This window comes from Gadus chalcogrammus, chromosome 2 (genome assembly GCF_026213295.1).
Source record: "Gadus chalcogrammus isolate NIFS_2021 chromosome 2, NIFS_Gcha_1.0, whole genome shotgun sequence".
Classification (NCBI taxonomy): Eukaryota; Metazoa; Chordata; class Actinopteri; order Gadiformes; family Gadidae; genus Gadus; species Gadus chalcogrammus.
Genome location: NC_079413.1, coordinates 17,830,164 through 17,854,983, shown reverse-complemented (window position 1 = coordinate 17,854,983; position 24,820 = coordinate 17,830,164). Strand labels below are relative to the sequence as shown.

The following is a 24,820-nucleotide window of genomic DNA, read 5'->3' as shown; positions in this document are numbered from 1 at the left end:
GTGTAATGGGTGGAGGAGGTGGAGGGACTAGTGTAGCGGGTGGAAGGTGCAGGCTGACCTGAGGTGGAGGAGCTGGCAGACCAGCGTGGCACCGTGTTGCGGCGCTGGTAGAAGAGGATGTAGGCGCCACGAGTCACCACATCCCCGTGGGGGGCGGGCTCGGCACTGCTGTCGTCGTAGCTGTACCACTGGCCGTCCACCGAGTTCCTGCAGAACGCTGCACACACACGCCAATCAGCCTTGCTCGTGAACCACACGCCAACCAGCCTCCACTTGTGAACACACGCCAATCAGCCTCTGCTCATTAACCACACGCCAACTCAAAAGTCCTCTTAATATTAAAAAAACATCAAGAGTCGACTCAGCAAAATGAATGCACCAAGGTTGTGTTTGGATTATAAAATCTGGGATATGGCAAATTAATTGAGAATCAAAACAGACTCAAAGTTAAACAGAGTCTGACTCAACATGCTTTTGAAACCATCAACATTGGGATTGTTTATGATTTATGCAATCAGTGATGACTTAACTGTCAACATTGAGTAATCAACATGTTCTTTTCTCCACCTAATTAATTAGGCACCAGGATAAACACTTCAGAAACAGCCTTAGTAACAGTCAATTAGAAACCATGATCACAGACACTAGACTATGCGTCACTTGGCCCATATTAGATATACGTTATGGGATATCTGGATATATTGCTATGTCATATGATATGCTATGATATACTATGTTATTCTATATAATATGCTATTTTATGTGAAGCTAGAAGTTGTGCTACGCTCCACTAGGTCCTGCTAGCTGCTCTACCTGTGTAGTGACCACCATGCAGCCCCCCGTGGTGGTTGCACACGCCATACAGGTCCTGCTACGCTAGACTAGGTCCCGCTGGCCGCTCTACCTGTGTAGTGGCCGCCATGCAGCCCACCCTGGTGGTTGCACACGGCGTACAGGTCGTAGAGGTAGTTGGCGGGGGCGGGGTCGGGCAGGGCCGTGCTGGCAGCGGATTGGCCGCGGTTCCTCTTGACCACGTGGGGCGCCATGTCCAGGCCGGCCAAGGGGAAGGACACCAGCGTGGTGAGCTTGGTGCGGCGCTCGGCCGCCTGCCGGAAGCGCTTGAGGTGCAGGATGAGGATGTCGGGCAGCGTCCACAGGCTCATCTGGACCACGCCCTGCTGCAGCTGCCGGCAGTGGGGGCAGCGCCACGCATCGTCAGGGGCCAGCTTGGGGGGAGATGGATGGAGCAAGAGGGGAACAGAGAGATGTGGAGAAATATTTGATAAGGTAAGGGGAACATCAAATCTTAATAATTCCTTTGCCATTTTGTCAGGTTACTAAAATAAGACTTATTTACTGCATTTAGTCAATCAGGTTTTGGCCACGGTGCTGTAGTGGGGTGTGTAGTAGGGTGTGTAGTATAGTGTGTAGTAGGGTGTGTAGTAGGGTGTGTAGTAGGGTGTGAAGTAAGGTGTGTAGTAGGGTGTGTAGTATAGTGTGTAGTAGAGTGTGTAGTAGGGTGTAGTATAGTGTGTATTAAGGTGTGTAGTAGAATGTGTAGTAGAGTGTGTAGTAGGATGTGTAGTCGGGTGTGTAGTAGCGTGTGTAGTAGAGTGTGTAGTAGGGTGTGTAGTAATATAATGTTCATTAGGAGTTAAAGCCTGCTTTGCTCTGGAAGTTGCACGTTACAATGGCAGAATACGGTTTAACTCCCTCTATAAACACACAGGTGAGCGACGTTTGACCTCGGGTCGTGCTCGGTGAGCACACAGTCAGTATTGAACACAGAATACAGCATCACACACAACATGAGCAGCTAGTGATGTTTAAGGCTTCTCAAAAATAAAGCTCTCCCACAGAGCCCCCTCCTTCCTAGAACTGAAACAGATCTTTATTTAACCTCATAGTGTTCGAGGTAGTTAATTAGTAAGTGATTGCTACAGATCACTAATAGGCCAGCTGAGCTCAATGATTGTTGTTGTTTAGTTAACCAGGTGTCCAATAAGACCTGGAATAACATCTCTCCTTCTGGTAAAATAAAACCACTGAAAACGTGTTCTATACTAGACTTGTACTTCCTAATATAAAGAAATAAAGAACGAGACGGGCACTGTAAGTTCACTGTAACTTCTCCTTTCACTCTACATTAGTGTTGGCTCGTTCGTTCGCGAACCGGTTCGAATGAACAAGTCTTTAGGACGACATCATGACGACAGCTATTTACAATCTCTGCCTGTTTCCTGACCCAGGCGCTAGCGGGAGGAATGAATAGAACATAGAATAATGAAAAAACGAATGAAGTAATTTCAATGCATGAGAGAGAGAGAGAGAGAGAGAGAGAGAGAGAGAGAGAGAGAGAGAGAGAGAGAGAGAGAGAGAGAGAGAGAGAGAGAGAGAGAGAGAGAGAGAGAGAGAGAGAGAGAGAGAGAGAGAGAGAGAGAGAGAACGGAGGAATTTCTGAAAGCTTTCTCATTCAAGATGTAATTTCTATAGTACAGGGCCACTGTATGCAGTTTCCGGGGCCGTCTGAGTCCTCGTCTGGCGATGGTTCCCCGACACTCACCCTGATCCTCTACTGCATAGAACAACAGCAGCACCCCTTCATGAGTCCCCCCGTAGACCCTCGAAAGGTTATGCTGTTGTTTGTCTCACTGGCCTTAAATGCACTGGAGCCGTGTGGAATGATGGATTTAGAGTCCAACTCCCCCCGGGGAGGAGGCGGGTCGCCGTGGCAACATACCTGCTCCTCCTTGGTGTAGAGGGAGAAGCACTCGTCCAGAGAGCAGCTGAGCTGCTGGACGTGCTGCTGCTGCTGGCCGCGCACGCTCTCCGCGTCCTTCACCACCTCCTCCTGGATGTTCCCGAACAGGCTGTGGAGACACTGCCACTCATCAGACCCCCGTCACACCATCACACCCCCGTTCAGATCCCGGTCAGACCATAGACCAGACCCCCACCAGAACCCCCTTCACAGGGGGTTGATTTCTTTGTCCTGTAATATATACATGCTTTACATTTATAGTAACAGTCAGTGAGTAAGAGGAGGAAGGAAGTGAGAGAAAGAGAAAGAGAAAGAGAGAGGAGGTTGAGAGAAAGGGATAGGGAGGAACAGAGAGAGATAGTGAGAGAGAAGGCTGAGAGAAAGAGAGGGAGGAACATAGATTTCAACGATCAAAGTTCAATGTTTTTTTATTCGTCACATGTTTGTAAATAATAACATTTTACATACAGTTAAATTAAAAGGGGTTATTTGTGCAAATTACTAAAACCTGAAATAAATAGTAATTTAAAAAGTAATTTAAATAACTTTGAGGTGAGGTGAGGTGGTGCTAAAAAAATAAATAATAATATAAAAGTGCCTAGAAAATTCTGCAAGAGTGCAAAAGTGCCAGTTATAGTCCACCGGAGTTAAGCAGTCTAACTGCCTGCGGACAGACGCTCCTCCTCCTCAGTCCGCGCTTTAAGGCAAAATAGGCGTCTGCCTGACTGCAGCAGGGTCAAGAGGCCAGCACTTGGGTGAGAGGCTTCTTGCCTGATTTTCTTTGCTCTGGCCCTAACCCTCGTGCTCTATGTATCTTCCAGGTTGGGGAGGGATGACCTAATGGTTCACTCTACCACCCTCTGCAGGACAGCCCGGTCTTGTGCAGTGCAGCTTCCATACCAGGCTGATATGCAACCTGTGAGACTGCTCTCGACAGCTGCAGAGTAGAAGGATCCGATTTGGAGACCAAGTGCTTTGTGTGCAGAGACCATGAGAGGTTCCGAGTGAGGTTCACCCGCAGGTACTTAAAACTGGGGACCCTTTCCACAGGTTCTCCACTAATGTTGAGTTGGGTGAGCCCACTGCCCTGCTTCCTCCTGAAATCCACCATCTTCCATAATCCATAGTCTTGTTAATATTAAGGGCCAGGTTGTTGGTCTAAAGGTGCGAACACACCAAGCGCGTACCTCGCGTACCATGTACGCGCGTAACGCAGCTAAAATGTTGCTTGACCATTTTGTGTCAAAAATGGTCAGATACGCGCGTACGCATACGCGCGTAGATGAGACCGCCCAAACCCCCCCCCCCCAGCCTGTGGCTGCGCTGGATTTAGGAGTCCGAGGAAGGAAACCCAAACGCCGCTGTGTTTGGGTGGATGATAGAGCTTGGATCGGGTTAGATTAAATAATCTCGGATATAAATAACAATAATCTGGTTAAATAACTTCACATGGTGTGTCTGGTGTGTTTCCAGCATTCGTAGTGTTGATCAGCAGATATATAGTCCGCCAAGACGTTGAGGTTGCTTAGCAATCAGAGACTCTGTCCATGCAAGTGAACGGAGCGTTCACTCTTCGTCATAACTATCAAACCAAACATCCTTCACATTCACCGAGCGAACATTATGCAAGTAAAATGCACATTTCTCGCTAGAAATGTTTCCATAAACGCATTTAATGGCGTAACTATGTTACTATTTCCACCCAGAATAAAGAAAGTTGCCGGCCGTGGCTGCCATGGACATGGCTGCGCTGGAGTCCGAGGTAGGAAACCCAAACGCTGTCGTGTTTGGGTGATAGAGTTTAGATCGGATTAGATTAAATAATCTCGGATATAAATAACAATAATCTGGTTAAATAACTTCACATGGTGTGTCTGGTGTGTTTCCAGCATTCGTAGTGTTGATCAGCAGATATATAGTCCGCCAAGACGTTGAGGTTGCTTAGTAACCAGAGACTCTGTCCATGCAAGTGAACGGAGCGTTCCCTCTTCGTCATAACTATCAAACCAAACATCCTTCACATTCACCGAGCGAACATTATGAAAGTAAAATGCACATTTCTCGCTAAAAATGTTTCCATAAAAGCATTTAATGGCGTAACTATGTTACTATTTCCACACAGAATAAAGAAAGATGTCGGCCGTATGCTTCTGTCCAAGCTCACTACTCTCTGCCAGTGACGTCGGGTCAAGCTCAACGCTGATTGGCTATTGCGGCGCGTATGAGCGTAAAAAGTTAAATTTTTTGAACTCCTCGCGTATATATACGCGCCTCAAGGCCTCTGTCACGTTAAAATTGTACCGGGGGCGAAAATTGTACCGGCCTACGTCATCGTTTGTTTACATCCTGACAACCTGCCCTGCAACAGACGACGCGATGCAGAAAACATGTTTCCAAACGACGAAATAACATAATACAGATAGCGGATCGCTATCTGTATTATGATGGATAGCGATAACACTTGTTTTTACTTTATATTTGTATTGTATTTAATTGTTTAATCGAAACAATAAAAAAAATTGCCCGCGAAACGGGCGATCGCGTCAAATGACAAATGTTTTGCCCGCGAAACGGGCGATCGCGTCAAATGACGTAGGAGGGTTAATGAAACATAATACAGATAACGGATCGCTAGAAAACACTTGTTTTTACTTTATATTTGCATTGTATTGAATTGTTTAATCGAATTTAGCTAGTAAACTGAGTGTTATAAGCAGGTTTCATAGTCTAGAATGTTCAAGAACCTTCCTACGTGATTTGACGCGTCATTTGACGCGATCGCCCGTTTCGCGGTCAAGTTTCTTTATTGTTTCGATTAAACAATTAAATACAATACAAATACAAGTGTTATCGCTATATATCATAATTCAGATAGCGATCCGCTATCTGTATTATGTTATTTCGTCGTTTGGAAACATGTTTTCTGCATCGCGTCGTCTGTTGCAGGGCAGGTTGTCAGGTTGTCAGGATGTAAACAAACGATGACGTAGGCCGGTACAATTTTCGCCCCCGGTACAATTTTAACGTGACACCTCCACACACCCAAGTGCCCCTGACTGCAGCCCGCAGATCGAGGAGGAGCTAAATGTGGGCGGGGTTAAACGTTTAACCCCGCCCACATTTAAGGACAATTCAGCGCAGTATCATACGTTCTCCCGCTTTTGAGCGGAGGAGCTAAATGTGGGCGGGTCTAAACGTTTAACCCATGTTTCTTTCCTCTCGGGCGCCATCTGGTGGCGGAGATCCGGCAGCACATTCTCAAACATCAATACAGCACAGCACAGCACAATGACTTACCGGTAATATGGAAAAGGGTTCATGCATTTGATAGACTTAGACATTCCTACTTTTAACTTGTCATTTCAAATGTCTTTTTTAGTATAGACACATATTATTTCGTACACTCGTACACAATTATATTAGCTAAGTCAAATAAACCAAAGACAGAAGCGGGAGAACGTATTTCCGTCTGGTCCATGATACTGCGCGGAATTTTCCTTAAATGTGGGCTGGCTTAAACGTTTAAGCCCGCCCACATTTAGCTCCTCCGCTCGAAAGCTGGAGAACGTATGATACTGCGCGGAATTGTCCTTAAATGTGGGCGGGGTTAAACGTTTAACCCCGCCCACATTTAGCTCCTCCTCGATCTGCGGGCTGCAGTCAGGGGTTACTCCACACACCGGCGCCGCAGCGTCGCGTCAAAAAGTCTGCCCCCATTATTCCGGGTGTACTAGCACACACCGGCGCCGACTAGCCGCGCGGCAGCGTTCCGCGCCGCGCCGCCCAACTACTCTTCGAGACAATGTACTATTCCCGAGCGTCGGCGCCCCTGAAAAAGCGCTTTGTAAAAGCTGGTTTGTACATCCCGGGTCCCGTAGGCACCTCCATATCTACCCTTCACCACTGGATGTCGCCCTCTTTCGTTTGTGATAAACAATTACGAGAATGGACGATGAGAGACTGGTCGTCGAGGTGGAAAAATATGTCGAATTGTATGACCAAAGTTCCCGTCATTACAAGGACAACTCCAAAAAGGTCATTGCCTGGCGAGCCATAGCTCTGGAGATTGGATCTTCAGGTGAGAAATCAACAATGGTGGACTAATTACCCAAACCATTAATCATAATGGGAAATAGACGAAATCAAGTCACATATAATCACACCATGTAGGTAGAAACCAGATTAATATTTTTTTATTTAAGGCAAGGCAACTTCATTCATATAGCACTTTTAATACATGAAGCAGACTCAAAGTGCTTCACATAGAAACATTCTCATACAATAAAATAGATAAGTAAAAGGAAACACAGGCAAAGCTCAAATACATTGTCATGTAATAACTGTCTCTCTGGTATCAGATCATGTATTAACTGTCTCTCTGGATTTAGGGAAAAATAACATTAAGTGTCTCGAGCACTCAAATAAAATACACTGGCTACTGAATCCAGCACAGCAATAACATCACTGTATTTATCCCGAGGGATAAAAAAAAAGTATATATATGCAAAAGAGTATACCAGAGAGGGATAATAACTAGATTATAGGTCATCATATAGGCTGCACCATATGGTTCTGCCATTGCACACTTAGTAGCGAATTGAGATATTGGCGTGCCTCTCAGGATCTGCACGGAGCTCCTGGACCAGATTGTGGCATACCCCCTGTTCTTGTCTCCGTTCATTGATGGGGTGCACACCCTTCTTCTTCTCCTTGCTCCTTGCAGGAGAAGAAGGGCAGCCCCCCTCTGTCTGGCAACAGTTATTTGTTCTGTTGAAATAAAAAAAACTCAATAAAATGTAAAAGAGCTTGCTCAATTAAAATGGATAACTACTGGCTGCATACATGTAAATGTGTGGCTATGTTAAGGATAGATAGATGGATAGATAGATAGATACTGTATTGGCCCCAATGGGGATCAATAAAGCCATCCAGGAGCTCAATACAATAAATACACACAATAACAATTGGCCTTAAAAGGTGACTGCACTATATACTAAAAAGGCTTAATAGAAGGTCCTGCAGTTATTGAGATTGTTGATGCAGTAGATGAATAATTGCAAAATATAAAATAAATAAGAAATGACAGTAAATAAAACGATAAAGTGCCCTACAAACTAAGTTGATCTGATGCTTGAAAACATACTTTCACTGCGCAGATTAGCCTACATCTTTCCAATTATTCAGCCAAAAAGATGGAAAATAAATAAACTAGGCTACAATAGGCTACTCACCCATTGCGTTTCGTGTCTTTGCTGCGGTTGATTGACAGGTGACTTCCTGATTTTATACTGCAGCGCGGCCGTCGCGCCGCCTCCTGTTGGTGCTAGGGGCGTGCTTTTGACGCGCGTAAAATACGCGACACTGCGCTGCGGCGCCGGTGTGTGGAGGCCTTAACGCGCTTGGTGTGTTTGCACCTTAAAGGCAAGCCCACACCGGACCGAAAATCGGTCGTCAGTAAGAAAATCGGCGCCAGTGACATCAGTCTATTTGCCGTGGTCGCTCAAATCGGCCACGTCGGCGTTCATTTCAGCCGATCTAACATGTGTAATCGCCCATTCGAGTCGGTCATTCTTTTACCATTTTGATTGGTGGAGGGCTAGCAGCTTGACTAGCTAATCAGTGAAGCCAGATTAGCGCCGCCTGTTGTTTTGGAAACATTACATCTCGCGCAAGCGCGGAACGTACAGCGTCGGCTGGAATCCCGTAGGTGTGTGGCGCTGTCATGCCAAATTTGTACCGGCTGCCAAATTTGTACCGGGCGCGTAATCCATACGTAATCCATTCCAAACCTGCCTGGCAACAGATGATCGCGTTGTCCGTTGCCTGGCAACGGACGATCGCGTCGAATGACGTGAAAGGTTCCCGAACATTCGCAAACCTTCAAGCTCGTTCATTCGCACTAGTCCGTTATCTGTATTGTGCTATTTCGTCCTTGACCTGCTTTAAACACTCAGTTTACTTGCTAAATTTGATTAAACAATTAAATACAATACAAATATAAAGTAAAAACAAGTGTTATCTAGCGATCAGTTTTCTGTATTATGTTATTTCGTCTTTGGCAACATGAGCGCGAATGTTTTTTGAAACCCGCTTTAAACACTCAGTTTACTGGCTAAATTTGATTAAACAATTCAATACAATACAAATATAAAGTAAAAACAAGTGTTATCTAGCCATCCGTTATCTGTATTATGTTATTTCGCCTTTGGCAACATGAGCGCAAATGTTTTTTTGAAACCTGCCCGGCAACGGACAACCCTTACGTAATCAGTTGTCCGTTGCCTGGCAACGGACAACTGTTGATGTGCCCGGTACAAATTTGGCAGCCGGTACAAATTTGGCATGACACCACCCATGTCGGTGTTCGAGTCAGCCAGATTAAATAGCCCGACTTCATATACCGACGAAATCGGGCAGTTGGTCCGGTGTGTGGTTGCCTTTACACCACGGTGCCAGGTCTGCTACTAGGTTCAGGTAGCCCTGCTCGTTGTTGTCGGTGATAAGACCCAGCACCGCAGTGTCATCAGCGAACCTGATGATGGAAGTTGAACTGCTGGAGGCTATGCAGTTATGCGTGTAGATGTGGTAGAGCAGTGGTAGAATGCACCACTGGGGGGTGCCCTTGTGGAGGATGGGTCCTGACATTACACCTCCCCCCACTCTGACCCCCTGGGGGCGGTAAGTGAGGAAGCTGAGCACCAAGTTGCATATTTGGGTGTTGATTCAAAACAACCTCAACTTCTGGATCAGGCTGGGGGGAATTATGGTATTGAATGCCGAGAGGGGGGAGAGAGAGGCTGGGGAGCAGGGTGGTTATTATATTTCCTTTAGGTATTTAGTGGAGGCTTTATCCCAGAGGAGTTAACAGCCACTGGTCAGTGGAGAGCATCAGAGTCCAGGGTTGGTCTTCATCAGTGGTATAATATATCATATCAGAATAATAGATCATTTAACAGTAGTAGTTAGGACATCACTGACCAGTCTTTGACTCGGGGCTCCCACTCGATGATCAGCTTGACATGGGGGGGGGCCCCCGACCCGCACTGCCTCAGAGCCCTGCAGGGAGCAAAGGTCAAGGGTTATCCAACAGGAGCAGGACTGTAAGGTCACCCACTGTTCACTGACAGTGGAGGCTGCTCCCTCTATAGGCGGATTGAGACACACTAAACCTGCACCGTGGGTCTCTAGCCTCTAGGGGTCACTGCTCTCATGGTGAAGAAAGAAGTTACAGAACGAAATGAGAGGCGAGAAAGGGACGGAGAGTGAGAGAGGAGAGTGAGAGAGGAGAGACAGAGAGGAGAGACAGAGAGGAGAGACAGATAGGAGAGACAGAGAGACGGAGAGAGGGAGAGATGATAGAGACGATACAGACAAACAGACAGACGGACAGAGGGGAGGGGGTAGAGGGGCGGTAGAGGGTTGGTAGACAGGGTTAGAGGGTTGCTTACCGCTCCACAGCGGGGTGGTAGAGGGGCCGGCCATCCTGCGGCGACAGGTAGCAGTAGGGTCCTGAGCTAGAGGCCCCACCCACGACGCGGACGTTGAACAACACTCTGGCGTTCTGTGGACACAAGCAGACGGCAACACAGTGAGGACAAATCTAACCAAAGACCTCAATATATATATTCTACCCCTGGGCAATTCGTCTACTTAACGCCTAACCCCGCCCCCCAATGGACATGTGAAATCATATTTATTTATTTAAAAAAGACACTTATATTTTATGCCTGCATATTTATATTTATTGTGCCTATTGCTGTTGTTCGTGTTTGTATTTTTGCACTGCTTTATTTTGCACTTTATTTTGCACTATGGGTAGTGAGCAGCACCCCAATTTCATTGTACAAGTTTGAACAATGACAATAAAGTCTGAATCTGAATATGCCTATGTGGTGGGCTGTACCAATAAAGAAGATCATCTTTTATGATGATGCATCGTAACTTAAAGTTCGAGATGAGTTAAGGTATAATTTTATAGACCATACATTAAAGTCGTACAATCCATGACTTCTCCGCTCAGCTTGTGGTACTCGATGCGTGTCATTAAACAACGCGCTGAATCTTAGACATTTGGTATACGAGTATTACAGGAAAATAAGAACCGTAAACGTGCTGTAAACCACGACCACACTTCCGGGCTCCACCACGGAGTGAACAACTCAGATTCAAGAAGCTCTGCAACAATCTCTACCTGATCAAAGCGACCTTTGACCTCTGGCCGGGGGGCAGGATAGTCTAGTGGCTAGGGGTCTAGTGGCCAGGAGAAAGGTCTTGGGTTTGATCCCCAATGTCTGCAGTCGGGGCAGATAGTAGAGTACAGAGGGCAGGTTGGATCACAGCCTCACCATGGGAGGGAATAGCTAGAGATCCATCTGGCTGGAGCGCTTCTCTCCTCAGAAAGCAATAAAGCTTCTCTTCACTCAGACCCTGTTCTAATGGACCATGGAGATGGGCGCAGACACACAGGAACACGCTTGGGTCCTCAGGAACAGGTCCTGCTGCGGTCTGTGTCTCTCAGAGAGGAGGACGTTTCTGTCCCCCAGGGAGCTGAGACTTTGGCTCACCTCCAAACCAAACCGACCACATCAGGCCTGGAGGCGTCAGAGTGCAGGGAGCTCACGCCTGATGGGGGTGTGGGTGACACGGGGGGGGAGCTAGCGGACGCCACGTGTTCCGCGCTTCTACTGCTCTGACACCTCCAACACCGTCTCGGACGCACGGCTCACAGAGACCTCAGGGGGAAGAGCTCACCTAGACCCTGCACAGCCTCCCCCTTAGCCCCCCCACACCCCCGTCATTACAAACTTATTTTATGTTGTACATACCGGCACTTAAAAACAGTTCTTAGCATTGTGTAGCATCTTACCCTAGCTATCTCTGTTGTATACAGGGAATGGTGATTGTTAGTGCTCGTCACTTGGTTCTATGAACATCCCTACTGTACCGACAGAGATACATTGTTGTTTCTCTTTCTTCTGACAAATTAAAAATACTTATTGTAAGTCCCTTTCGATAAAAGCATCTGCTAAACGCCCACAATTTAAATGTAAGACAAACAACGAGAGGGAAGGCGAAACTAGTTTCCCTCTCTGCCTGAGCGTAAGGTTACAGGCGTGACGTGTGAAGACCACCCAGACAGGGCTGTAAGACACAGAGGTCCACCGTCACCCCTGCTCGGTCGTGGAGGACCTCCTCCCACTGGCTCAGCCTGAACCAGCAGAGCCTAAACCTCACGGCCCACTGAGACCTCCACGAAGAGGCCTGGATAGAAACACAACTCTGATCTCCAAATTCAAATGAATGTCAAAGTGAGGGAGGTGTCAGGTTTCAAAGTGCAGAGGTTCAGTCAGGTTTCAGAGCGCTGTGCTTTGATTGGTGGACTGCAAATCCCGTCGTCTGACTGGTCAGTGTTTGGAAGACATGTCAACAAACATGAGGCCATGGGATAAACAGTCCATAATTAAAGGTATTACACCGCTTTGGTAAATACTTGATGCTGTAATTTTCGCAAAAATGATGGTGTGTGTGTGTCTATGTACAGTATGTAGTGTGTGTGTACAGCATGTAGTGTGTGTGTGTACATACAGTATGTAGAAACACACACACAGACACATACCCACTCTCACACAAACAGACAGACAGACAGCCAGACAGAGCAGATAAGGGATGTCAGATAGTCAGACGTCCTCCCAGACACACATACCGTCAGTCTGAGCGGTGTTCATCAGTTTCATTAAGCTGCCGTACCGCTGGCCGACCTCATCACTCAGGAGAGGACGACACAGTGGGCCACATGCCGTCTACCAATCACAGCCGGCTCGCCAACACAGGGAAGTCTCATGGCAATATATATGCAAATGTCTCACAATTAAACGTATCATTGTATATTGGCTAAGTGCATCGCGCGTTAAGCAGCACTTGTTAAGGACGGCTCGTTAAGCACTCATTAAGACCCAATGGGTTGAACCGGCCCTTTGTGGAAACAACGCTGCCCTCCAGCCGCTCATCATTCTCATGTTGTTGTTGTTACCATGACGATGGTTGGGCAAATAATTGGATGGGATGTTGTTGTTTTTAATTGAGACAACCGAGGAATCTGAAAGGCAGATTGCTTTATCTTTTTTAAGCTGAGGTCGATTGGCTGTGGTATTTTTCTGACTGTGAAAGGAGGCGTGTGATTGGCTGTGGTATTGTACTGACTGTGAGAGAAGGCGTGTGATTGGCTGTGGTGTTTCTCTGACCATGAGAGGAGGCGTGTGATTGGCTGTGTCTCTGAGTGTGAGAGAAGGCGTGTTATTGGTTGACGTGTTCCTCTGACTGTGAGAGAAGGTGTGAGATTGGCTGTGGTGTTTCTCTGACCGTGAGAGAAGGCGTGTGATTGGCTGTGTCTGAGTGTGAGCGAAGGCGTGTGATTGGCTGTGATATATCTGTGATTGTGAGAGAAGGCGTGTAATTGGCTGTGGTATTGATCTGACTGTGAGAGGAGGCCTGTGATTGGCTACCTGAGCCTGCGCTCCGTTGATCATCAGGTAATACAGCTTACTGAGGACACTCTGCTGCAGCTGGTCCCAGGAGATAGAGCGGTCCTCACGCATCAGGAAGGGAGGCCCGAACCTGGGGGTCGAGAGAGAGAGAGAGAGAGAGAGAGAGAGAGAGAGAGACGTCGACACAGGATCCTGCCACACACACTCCTCCACCTCCTCCTCCTGCTTACTGCGGTCACTACTCCTCCACCTCCTCCTCCTCCTTACTGCGGTCGTTACTCCTCCACCTCCTCCTCCTCCTTACTGCGGTCGTTACTCCCCAACCTCCTCCAACTCCTCCTTAGCACGGTCGCCACTGCTCCTCCTCCACCACCTCCTCCTTACTACTGTGGCAACTCCTCTGCCTCCTCCACCTCCTCCTTACTACGGTCGCCACTTCTCCACCTCCTCCACCTCCTCCTTACTTCTGTCGGGACTCCTCCAAACAGACCCTGAGAGGGGCCTCCTCTCCACAAGGGGGGCCCGGCGGCCTAGACGGTGGAGCGGGGCCCTAGTGACTGACCCAGGGCCCCCGAGAGGGGCCACCTCTCCACCAGGGGGCCAAGGTGGAGCAGGGCCCCGTCTAGATGGTGGAGCGGGGCCCTGCTGCCAGACCCAGGGCCCCCTCTCCATCCGTGCTAATTGAAGGCAGGATTGCTTTGGCCCTCAGCGGCTCCTGAGGGCCGATCTCATTATCTCTTCCTGTGAACATCTGCAGAGAGCAGAGAGCATGATGGGATTGAGGAGGGGGGGGCCTCGGGTTCAGAGTGAAGATCACATGACACGCCCGTTAACAGGCTCACACACTCATCTCTGGATTCTCCTCTGTGTGCACGTGTCAAAGATGCGTGTGTGAGAATATGTGCGCACACACATATTAATATTCTTCACACAAAGATGTAATGAAGCACACGCACACACACACACACACACACACACACACACACACACACACACACACACACACACACACACACACACACACACACACACACACACACACACACACACATTGGAGACATTTCAATGCACAGCCCTTGGCCTGATGGCTAATATCATTCCCTGGTGTTGTGATTGTAGGAGGCTGACCTGATCTGTCTCAGGAGCACTAAAGGACTGGGCGGTGCTCAGAGACCTCGGGTTAATTAGTGGCGCTGTCTCTGTCGTGACATTTGTTCCTGTCCCCTCTTCTTGCGGCGTCGTTCACTATAGCGTCCGCAAACAAACTAATCCAGGTCCCCATTTCACGGACTTAGAGACCGAGGCACACTAAGAATTCTGAGCGAAGAATTCTTGGTGCATCTGAACCCTTCCAGTATAATGTCAGCATTACCTGGGTGTCTAAAAGCCACCATGGGTCCGATGTTTATATCGGACTGAGATTTGGAGTTCTCTCTGAGAGAAGGGCTCTTCTAGAACTTCAGGGTCACATGACTCCACTGGGGAGTTCCTACAGTGTTTATGTAGCCAGGTGGAATTACACTTCCTGGTGTTAAGAGTATCATTTTTTTCCTTGTTTTAATCGTTGCCATTTGTCTAACATGACTGTAACATTGTTATCTGCAATTTTATCACTTTGACTGAAATAATCCTCCAATTTAGAGAAACGACCAAGAGCCAGCCGCGGCACGGTGTGTTTGGACGTGTGGAGCTATGTCTGGGCTGTGAAAGTTTAGCTTTTCAGACTCTCTTATTGTATTACGCCACAGTGTGTGAGTGTGTCACTCTGTCTGAGCAGCTATTACCTGACGGTCAGAGTACCTGCTCATACCCCGATCTGGAGGTCCTTTACCTGACGGTCAGAGTACCTGGTAGTACCCGGTAGTACCCCGGTCTGGAGGTCCTTTACCTGACGTTCTGCGCGGCGTTGCAGACCAGCAGCAGGATGCGGGCGGGGCCGCCTTGGTTCAGGAACTCAGACGACAGCGTGCCCGACGGGGGTAACCTTTGACCTTCAGGACCAGAGGAGAAGGGCGAGGACGGCAGGCTGTGGTGGTACCCTGTTCACATACACAGACACAGACACAGACACACACACACACACACACACACACACACACACACACACACACACACACACACACACACACACACACACACACACACACACACACACACACACACACACACACACAGGGAGAGAGACACAGAGAGAGAACCAAGGAGACAGACAGAGAGAGATGGAGAAAATGTGACTATAACTATGACCACATTAATATAGAGAAACACATAAAGTTTGCAATTAGAATAAAATCCTAATTTTCGTGGGTTCTGACGAGAACCATGACAAGCTCAGACAGCCCTGAGTCTATTGTTAACACCGCCTGCCACGCCTGTGTGAGTGTGCATGTTTGTGTTTGTATGTATGTGTGTGTTTGTGTGTGTGTATGTGTGGGTGTATGTGTGTTTGTGAGGGAAACCCTTCAGCCATGTCTGCAGGTCACCTTGTGTTGTTCTCTGATTTATAAACTCAGACAGGCGAGCGGAGGCCTCTCATTGGCTATTAGGCTCCCAAGGATGCTATTAACTGCGCTTTTAATTTACAACCTGCTGCTGCCGGCCTCTGGACGGAGGCAGAGGTGTGAGAGACGAAGAGTTCTGCTCCGTGTGTGCGTGGGGTTATTTGTGGATGTGTGTGATGGTTTTTGTGTGTTTGAGTTGGTCAGTATGTGCTCATGCAGAGAGTTTGTGTGCGCTTGAGAGTGGCTGCGTGTGCTTGTCTGTGCGGGTATGTGGGAGAGTATGTGAGGCTGTGTGTGTGTGTGTGTGTGTGTGTGTGTTTGTGCGCGTTTTTGTGTGTGTGAGGCTCTTTGTGTGTGTGTGTGTGTGTGCGGTTGCTGAGTGTAGGAGGTTTGGAAAACCTTGCAGCAAATTCCAGTCATTCTGCAGCATAGTGGCAAAGTAGACACAAAGTAAACAAGTTGAAGCTCAGAACACACACACACACACACACACACACACACACACACACACACACACACACACACACACACACACACACACACACACACACACACACACACACACACACACACACACACACAGGATTAGATCTACAGGGTAAGGAGATCACATTAAGTCCTGACGTGCGGTGAACGGTTAATGGACTCCTTTCTTCTTCTACTGAATTCCCACAAAGCCAATAGGAAGGTCTCTGACTCTAACACTAATCTTAGACAAACAAAATGACATCCCATAATTAAACACCTCTGTCCCAACAGGACACACACCCTGCCCGGCAACAACCCCCCCCCCCACCGCACCACAGCCCGCCCCCCCTTCACAAGATGGCTGTCAGACATGAGCTCAGACCTTGAACACCGACACACAGTAAACTGTTGCTGCAGAGGTGCTGTTTCTCTTTCTATTTGTGGAAATCTGTTTCCTCTCAACTAGAAGATGTAATCTAAAGCAGTGAACCTTGGGCAGTGAGCGTTAGGAGTTCATTATGCTGCTTGGCTCAGGCTTTGGGTTCACTCTGGCCCCAGATCAGATTCAGAACGTTCACACCTGGAGCGCTGCCTGCATCAGGAGACGCCAGGGAAACCATGGAGAGGACCCTCACATGGACAGGAGCAGACCTGAGAGGAGACCTCTCTCTGGTCATCGGGAACACAGGACAGGAGCAGACCTGAGGAGACCTCTCTCCTGTCCCAGTGATAACAGGACTAGAGGGTCCGCTGAGGAGGTCTGAGTCCTGAATGGTTTAGAAGGGCAGCAGGCCAGCCGCTCTGCAGACTAAGAATAACCCTGATAAACACCGGGCTGAACTCACGCTCTCCACTCTGCTTTAAGGAGTCGGAGAGAAACGTCTCACCCTGGATGAACAAAGAGGTCCGCTCTGCCTGAAGGCCAACGCAGGGCGTGAACCTGATGGGGACAACACAAACACTCTGACCTCCTCCGTCAGAACCTGAGCTAGACCAAGACCGGTCCACTTTGAAGGTCCTCCACACAGTCTGTAGATTCTAAGGACCTGAGCTAGACCAAGACCGGTCCACTATGAGTGTCCTTAACAGAGTCCGTAGATCTCTCTCATACTCTCTTCTCCTCTGGTTGATGGTTTAATGAAGCTTTTAAAACCGACTTCAGACGTGTTTTATTAGCAGTGGGTGTCTTGTTACTCGTGTGTATTTTACAACTGAGTGTATTTTATCCCATTGGCCGTCTCTGTTCTTCACCGCGGTGTGTTGGTGTGATGGTGTGTTGGTGTGTTTGTGTGAAGGTGTGTTGGTGTGATGGTGTGTGTATGTGGGCTTTAGATTTAGCTGTTGTCATCGTTTCTGTTGAGAACTCAGTTTGAGGGAGGCTATATAAGTAAGCGTTTCTAAGAGAGAGGGATGTATAAAGTGGATATATGGACGGCTGTTACTATGCCAGGGAAGCCTACAGCCACACTGCGGACTGCAGGGTTAGAGGAGGGGGCGAGGAGGCTCTTCAGAGAGGAGATTCCTGGTAGATTCATCAGTTCTATTATGTGGTCTGCCAAACTGGAGGTAAAAGCTCTCAAGGAAGAAAGGGATGAGGATATAAACGGCTCATTCTAAGTTAAGGACAGCACAACCAATCGTGTTTTTTCCTTGGACACAACAGCAATTAAAACTAATTATGTAGATAAAATCAGCCAAGCCCGTTCCACTAGAAGCTGCACCTCGAACAGATCCACAGGTTCCCAACAAGCAACCACTACCACAACCCTGGAGTGCCTTGCTCAGGGGCATTACCCCGGCTGTTACCCTCAGCATGGCACCTGCGATCAGAGGAATACAAAGCGACCCCCCCCCCCCCCCCCCCCCCCCCAGAACCCCCTTGGGGTTCACCTCCCAGCCACCCCTCCCTCAGACCTTTCCAACCCCATCCTGGCCGTTTATGGGTAATTGATTGGAGCCCGTCTGGATCACAGCCCTTTCAGGTTTGGTAATTACAGAAGCTACTTAGCGCTCGCTCCTCTCTCTCTAACGCGCCGTAAAGTCAGCCCACCATCCGGATTCTTCCTCGAGAGGAGCCGAGACATACAGATTATCTAAGGTAGCGATACGGAGCCATCACCGGCCCTCTACATGTAAACGCCATCGATTCCTGACAGAGGCGATGGCGCTCTGAGGGAATGACAAGCTCTCATTTGGCTGGAGACCAACGAATGAAGATCTCCAGATTCAACCATCGTTCCTGCTGCCCACAGAGATGCCTCTGTGCTTTTTTCTTCTGCTGAAGTTTTTAATGAGGTTCTTCGCAGGCAAATAACAAGATGTCAATGAAACAAATCACCTTTACATTTACAATCCTTCCCAGAAAGTACGGGCACAACTTATAAACAGAAGGTAAAATAGGTGTGCAGAAATGGAAAATCTGTCTGCAGCCAGCTCCCACTAAGCCCTCTATCCCTGCTGTTGTTGATATAGGTTGTTGATGTTCCACCAGCCAATGGGCTGCGGGCCAGGCGGTTTTGTCGGAAAAGCCCAGAAGACGTCCAGACAGAGGGACACAGCAGCCTCATGCCTCGGTCCTCATGGAGGGGCACTCAGACTCAGTAAGGGGATCCTGATGAAGATCAGGACAAGGATAACCGGCTCGGAGCTCGGAGCGGACTGCCAGCGCTAATGGGAGAAAAGTATTATTTATAGTTCCTCGGCCTTGAAGTCTGAGGCTGGATAGGAGGGGGGGGGCGGGGGCAGGGAAGTGTTTATTGGTGAGCGTTTGCTTGGCAAAAGGTTCTGGATCTGGTGGAATGGCTCAACGATAACTTTATAAAGGAGTTCAAGTTAGAATTTATAGTCCATTTACTCCGTGCTTCTAGGAAGGTGTTTGAACGTGATGTCATCGTTTTATTATTATGGTTGGGGTTAATGATAACAGTCCACCAATGTCCTAGTCGGGAGCAGGTTCAGTCCGACCTCTTTTTTCAACCTATGCCCCATCTCATTCCCTCGCTCTTCTGAGCCGTTGCTGTCTCGTCTCTACTTCTTCTCAGAGAGAACCCCTCAATCCTCCAGGGCTCAGCAAACCTGAGGTTCGGTGTGACTGAAGGCATATATCGGGGCTTTGGGGGTCTGTCCCTGCAGCTGTGAGGCTCAGGTTCTCGCTTTACTGTGGAGTTTGCAGTTGCATAAAAATAATCCTGCTCATATCAGAAACACCTTTATTAATACACCGGGACACTAGATCTACCTTAACACAAGTTTATTATACAATACTATTCATGTTCTTATTGATTACAATCATTAAAGAAAACGGCAGACTAGGGACTGGGAATAAACCATCAAACTCTGGCTTTAAGTACACCATTAAACAGCCCCTACATAATATAACGTATTATAATATATTATTATACAGGAGGGTGAACAAACTCATTTATAAAGCTCTGTTTAACAACTAACCACTGGGCGCCATACACTTCCACACACACACACACACACACACACACACACACACACACACACACACACACACACACACACACACACACACACACACACACACACACACACAACACACACACACACACACACACACACACACACACACACACACACACACACAGGAAATCAAACAACGCTCTCACAGCAGTAAGGACCCTTAGGAAATCTCAACAAATTGCCAGGAGAAGTCAACTAGCAACCCTCATTTTGAAAATGAGGGATGGACCTCCTGCCATCCTGATTATAGTGATCAGCCAGCTCTCAGCCTGCAAATTATACACTGTAATCCCGCTCTGGATCCCGCTCTGATGTAAAGGGGCGGAGCCTGAAAGGCGTAGATGACATCATTGTCGGCAACGCAGGTCAGGTCGTCCTCGACGAAGAACGACCTCTGAAACCCGGTGGAGTAGATCTCTAGGCTGTCTTTTGGACTGTTCTGTGTGTGTAATCTTCATGTGTGTGCGTATGTGTAAATGTATATATGTGGGTGTGATTATGTGTGTGTGTGTCTGTTTGTGTGTGTGTGTGTGTTTATATGTATGTGTGTTTATGTGTGTGTAATCCTTCTCTATCTGTGTTTTATTTGTGTGAGTGTTTACTTGTCGGTGTGTTTGTTGTATATATATGTGTGTGTGTGTGGGGGTATGTGTCTATGTGTGTGTAATCCTTCTGTGTGTTGTGTATGTGTAGGTTTGTTTATACGTGTGTGTGTGTATATGTGTGTTTGTATGTGTCTTGGTGATGGTTTTGCATCGTTTGGGTTCACAATAATCAAACAGTAAATACCAGTTACAATACTAGTAGCGTGGTGAGAGCTGTAGTAAAAAATGAGTTTCAACATGAATATAAAGCTTCATAGTTTAAGAAGAATACTATGATTTAGCCTTATTATGGTTAGATACATTCGTAGCATGATAAATACTACATCCAGTATAATCATGATTAGTAGAAGTAGCATTAGAATGTAAAGTAGCTGTAGTACTCGGATCATACATAGAAGTATTTGAAGTATGAGTATGATAAGTTGCAGAAGTAGCATTAGCGTAATAATAGTTGTATTGGTATGTTAAATAGCATTAGTACGATACTGTTTTAGTACTTGTTTAAACTCTACAGCTACGGTGCACATTGTGTCACAAATTGTGTTATGTCCATGTTGAATTACGCTCTGAAGGTGAGTGTGGATATCATTTTACGAGACACAGGTTAAAAAATTATTTTTGTATATCGTAAAATATTATTGTGTGTGTGTTCATATGTGTGTTGGTGTGTGTGTATTCATGTATGTGTGTGTGTGTGTTCATATGTGTGAGTTTTCATATGTGCGTGTGTGTTTGTTCACCTGAGATCCTTGCGGATCCCGCTCTGATGTAAAGGGGCGGAGCCTGAAAGGCGTAGATGACATCATTGTCGGCAACGCAGGTCAGGTCGTCCTCGTCGAAGAACGACCTCTGAAACCCGGTGGAGTAGATCTCTGTCAGGATGACCTGAGACACACACACACACACACGCGCACACACACACACACACACACACACACACACACACACACACACACACACACACACACACACACACACACACACACACACACACACACACACACACACACACACACACACACACACACACAAACGAGACATCAGTGTGGTGTAACGCCCCGTGCCCACTACCTCCGTCAGTTGTCCGTTGCCCATTGACTTTGAATGGGGACGGTCGCGCAATGCATTGTGGATCCGTCCGTTGACTTGGAGCGTTCGCCACCGTCAAAAAGTTGAAAAATGTTTAACTTTTTCGGCAGCGACGGTTCCGTCATCCAATCAGATCGCGTATGCAAATTTAAGCACTGTGACGCGACTCGGGCTCTGACGATACTGGAAAGCGGGAAAGCGGGTCTTCTTGCCTCGCAACAAGCAGGAAGAAGCGGGAAGAACCCGGCGAAGCGATTTGATTGGCTGACGGTTGCCTCTGCAAAGACTACTCCCCCATCCGTCAGCCACGCCTTCCCACGTCCGTTGACTGACGGTGCAGTGGGCACGAGGCGTAATGCAGAGTTCATCTCCAGGGTAAGGACTCCTCCTCTGATCCCTAACCTCTCCACTCCTCCTCAAAATCGCAGCACAGAAGCAGAAGACAAACATGAATCCTCCACCAGCTTTGAGCCCCCCCACCCTAAACATTCAGTAAGAGAGAAGGGAGGGAGTTAGGGGGGGAGAGAGAGAGAGAGAGAGAGAGAGAGAGAGAGAGAGAGAGAGAGAGAGAGAGAGAGAGAGAGAGAGAGAGAGAGAGAGAGAGAGAGAGAGAGAGAGAGAGAGAGAGACATAGTGCCCTATTTTAACAGTCTGAAACGCAAGAGTGAAGCGGCAAACGCAAGTAGCTTTGTGGGCGGTTCTATGTCGATGTTGCTATTATACCGGCGGATAAATGACTCTTGCGCCCGACGCAAATCTAAAAAGGGTTGCCCTGGGCCTGAAGTAGCCTAATTACCCGTAGGTGTGGGTTTGGGCGTAACGTGCCCTAAACCAATGAGAGTGCCATCTCCCATCCCCTTTAAGAGCCACAAGCGCATTTGAATCTGACGAGTTGATATTTTGACAGCACCTTTGCAGTCTCCAATGAGACGGATGCATGACCACATGAATTTTAAACTTCAAATGGCTCAGTTTATGGCCAAATAATATGTGGGTACCGTGGTTACCTGGTCGGGGGAGATGTGTCCCTCGTCAGCAACCATCCTCCGCAGGCCGGCCAGGGAGCCCTGCAGCGGCACAGAGAGCCCCACACGCAGGTACCGCTGGCCCCTCGTGCTGAACACCAGGGTGACGCACAGTGGCCTGGGGGGGGGGGGGGGGATACTGTAAGACTGCTGCTACACCTCCTCCTCCTCCACCTCCTCCTCCACCTCCACCTCCTCCTCCTCCTCCACCTCCATCTCCACCTCAATCTCCTCCTCCATTCCCTCTCCCCTCAGCCCTGGTTTTATCCTCCCTCCCTGTCCTCTGTGTATCTGTGTTTGGTCTCTCCTCCAATATCTCTCCGACACTCCCTCCCTCTCTTTATCTCTCCCTCTAGCTTTCTCTTTCTCCCTCTCTTTCTCTCTCTCTCTCTCTCTTCCCTCTCCCAGTTTTTATCTATCGTTCTCCTCTTTTAACTCATCCACCTCTATTTCAGCCTCCCTCTCAGGCCCTCCATCTCTCCTCTCTACCCCCCCCATGTCTCTTCCCTCTCCCCCCCTCTCCTATGTGTCTCACCCCTCTCTGGTGCTCTCTCTCCTCTCACCCCTCTCCCCCACTCATCCTCTCTTTCGGACAGGAAGGGACACACAGAGAATCACATGCATAATTCAGATACATTTTAACATTAATAATAGATCATTAGGGTTCATAGTTTTATGTCCGCGAGTTGGTTTTCTATTTTTTAAAAGCAGGAAGACGGCTCTGAGAGGGGCCAGGTCGCCACGGTTACTGCTGACAACCTCACAGGTGCAGCCGCACAGACACTCTGGAGACGACCTGCCATCGACCTATCACAGCACAGAAGGTGAGACAGGTGACCTGCCATCGTCCTATCACAATGCAGAAGGTGAGACCGGTGACCTGCCATCAACCTATTACAACACAGAAGGTTAGACAAGTGACCTGCCATCGACCTTTCACATTACAGAAGGTGAGACAGGTGACCTGCCATCGACCTATCACAGTACAGAAGGGGAGGCAGGTGACCTGCCATCGACCCATCACAGTACAGAAGGTGAGACAGGTAACCTGCAATCAACCTATCACAGTACAGAAGGTGAGACAGTTGACCTGCCATCAACCTTTCACAGTACAGAAGGTCAGACAGGTGATCTGCCATCAACCTATCACATTACAGAAGGTAAGACATGTGACCGGCCATCGACCTATCACAATACAGACAGTGAGACAGGTGACCTGCCATTGACCTATCACAACACAGACAGTGAGACCTACGGTAGTCTAGACATTGAGGGGTAATGGTCATAGGTCACGCAGAAACACTGGGTTGATTTTGACGTTTATTGACAAAAACATCATGAATCATAATAAGAAAGAACTAAGACATGTCTTTGAAGCCTCAATGCTTTACAGTTTCAGTAGAGTACATTGCCACTGAAATCCCCAAGAGTAGAAGCAGCAGGAGCATTATGGTTTTAAGTAATTGAAGGAAGTGTGATGCATCGTCCGATACACTTCACTGACCACACAAATAATCAAAAACAGCCATTCCAGGAGTGTTTATGAGCAACTCTGTGAGCTTTACAACAGACTGTTAATGTTAATGTTGTAACGATTTTCCATTAAAAATGTCCTCCAAGCGGTGAACAGTGCAGACCGTAAACACAATGTAGATGTCTCCATAAACAGTGTTTAGTGTTTCGGTCGGTTCAGAGGAATCTGTGTGCGGTGGTTTACAAAATTTGGGTGTGACTTGTGTTATCATAATCCCATCTGTGTTTCTGCTTATTGCAGAGCGTATCCTCAGAGGTGTTTTCCTTCTCGCTGTATCTGACCGAGCACTTTTACGCTGGTGAGCAATTTGTTAGAACAAGCCGGCAAGATCTCCTGAATTAGAAGGGAGGCGCGTGAGTGCGGAGGAAGACATGACAGAACCCGCTGGTGGGGAACGGGACGGGAGGGGGGCTGGGGGGGGGGCTGGGGAGACCAGGGGGAAGGGAGTGTGAAAGCAGCATTCACCTACACCTTTATCGAGGTGTACGGGAAGTACGGGTCATTCCTCTCTTGTGTTCATGGGGAGCTTTGGGACGAGGTGACGAAGGAGAGGGTGTGGATGTTTTAACGGTGAAATTATAGACGGCAGAGTTCTAGAGAGAGAGGGGTGTAGTGGGAGGGAGAGAGGGGAGGGAGAGAGGAGGAGATAGAGAACAGGAGAAATGGGGAGGTAGGAAAAGGGGAGGGAGAGGATTGCAACGAGTTAAGGAGAGACACAGATAAAGATATAGGGAGAGAGGGAGAAGTGAGGAGGAGAGACGATGAAAGATAGCAGGGGGGAGGGAGGAAGCAGAAGAGAGAGAGAGAGAGAGAGAGAGAGAGAGAGAGAGAGAGAGAGAGAGAGAGAGAGAGAGAGAGAGAGAGAGA

At 48.0% G+C, this 24,820-nt stretch overlaps 1 protein-coding gene across 1 annotated transcript in view; it reads right to left on the bottom strand.

The window, feature by feature from the left end:
* The window catches only part of LOC130402154 (ubiquitin carboxyl-terminal hydrolase 43-like), an 85,760-nt gene that overhangs the window by 35,209 nt on the left and 25,731 nt on the right, over positions 1–24,820 (bottom strand). Inside the window, 9 exon segments of the mRNA XM_056606286.1 lie at positions 59–217; positions 905–1,226; positions 2,741–2,870; positions 9,740–9,817; positions 10,210–10,322; positions 13,264–13,375; positions 15,134–15,284; positions 21,046–21,190; positions 22,402–22,537. Coding sequence (XP_056462261.1) covers positions 59–217; positions 905–1,226; positions 2,741–2,870; positions 9,740–9,817; positions 10,210–10,322; positions 13,264–13,375; positions 15,134–15,284; positions 21,046–21,190; positions 22,402–22,537 — 1,346 coding nt within the window.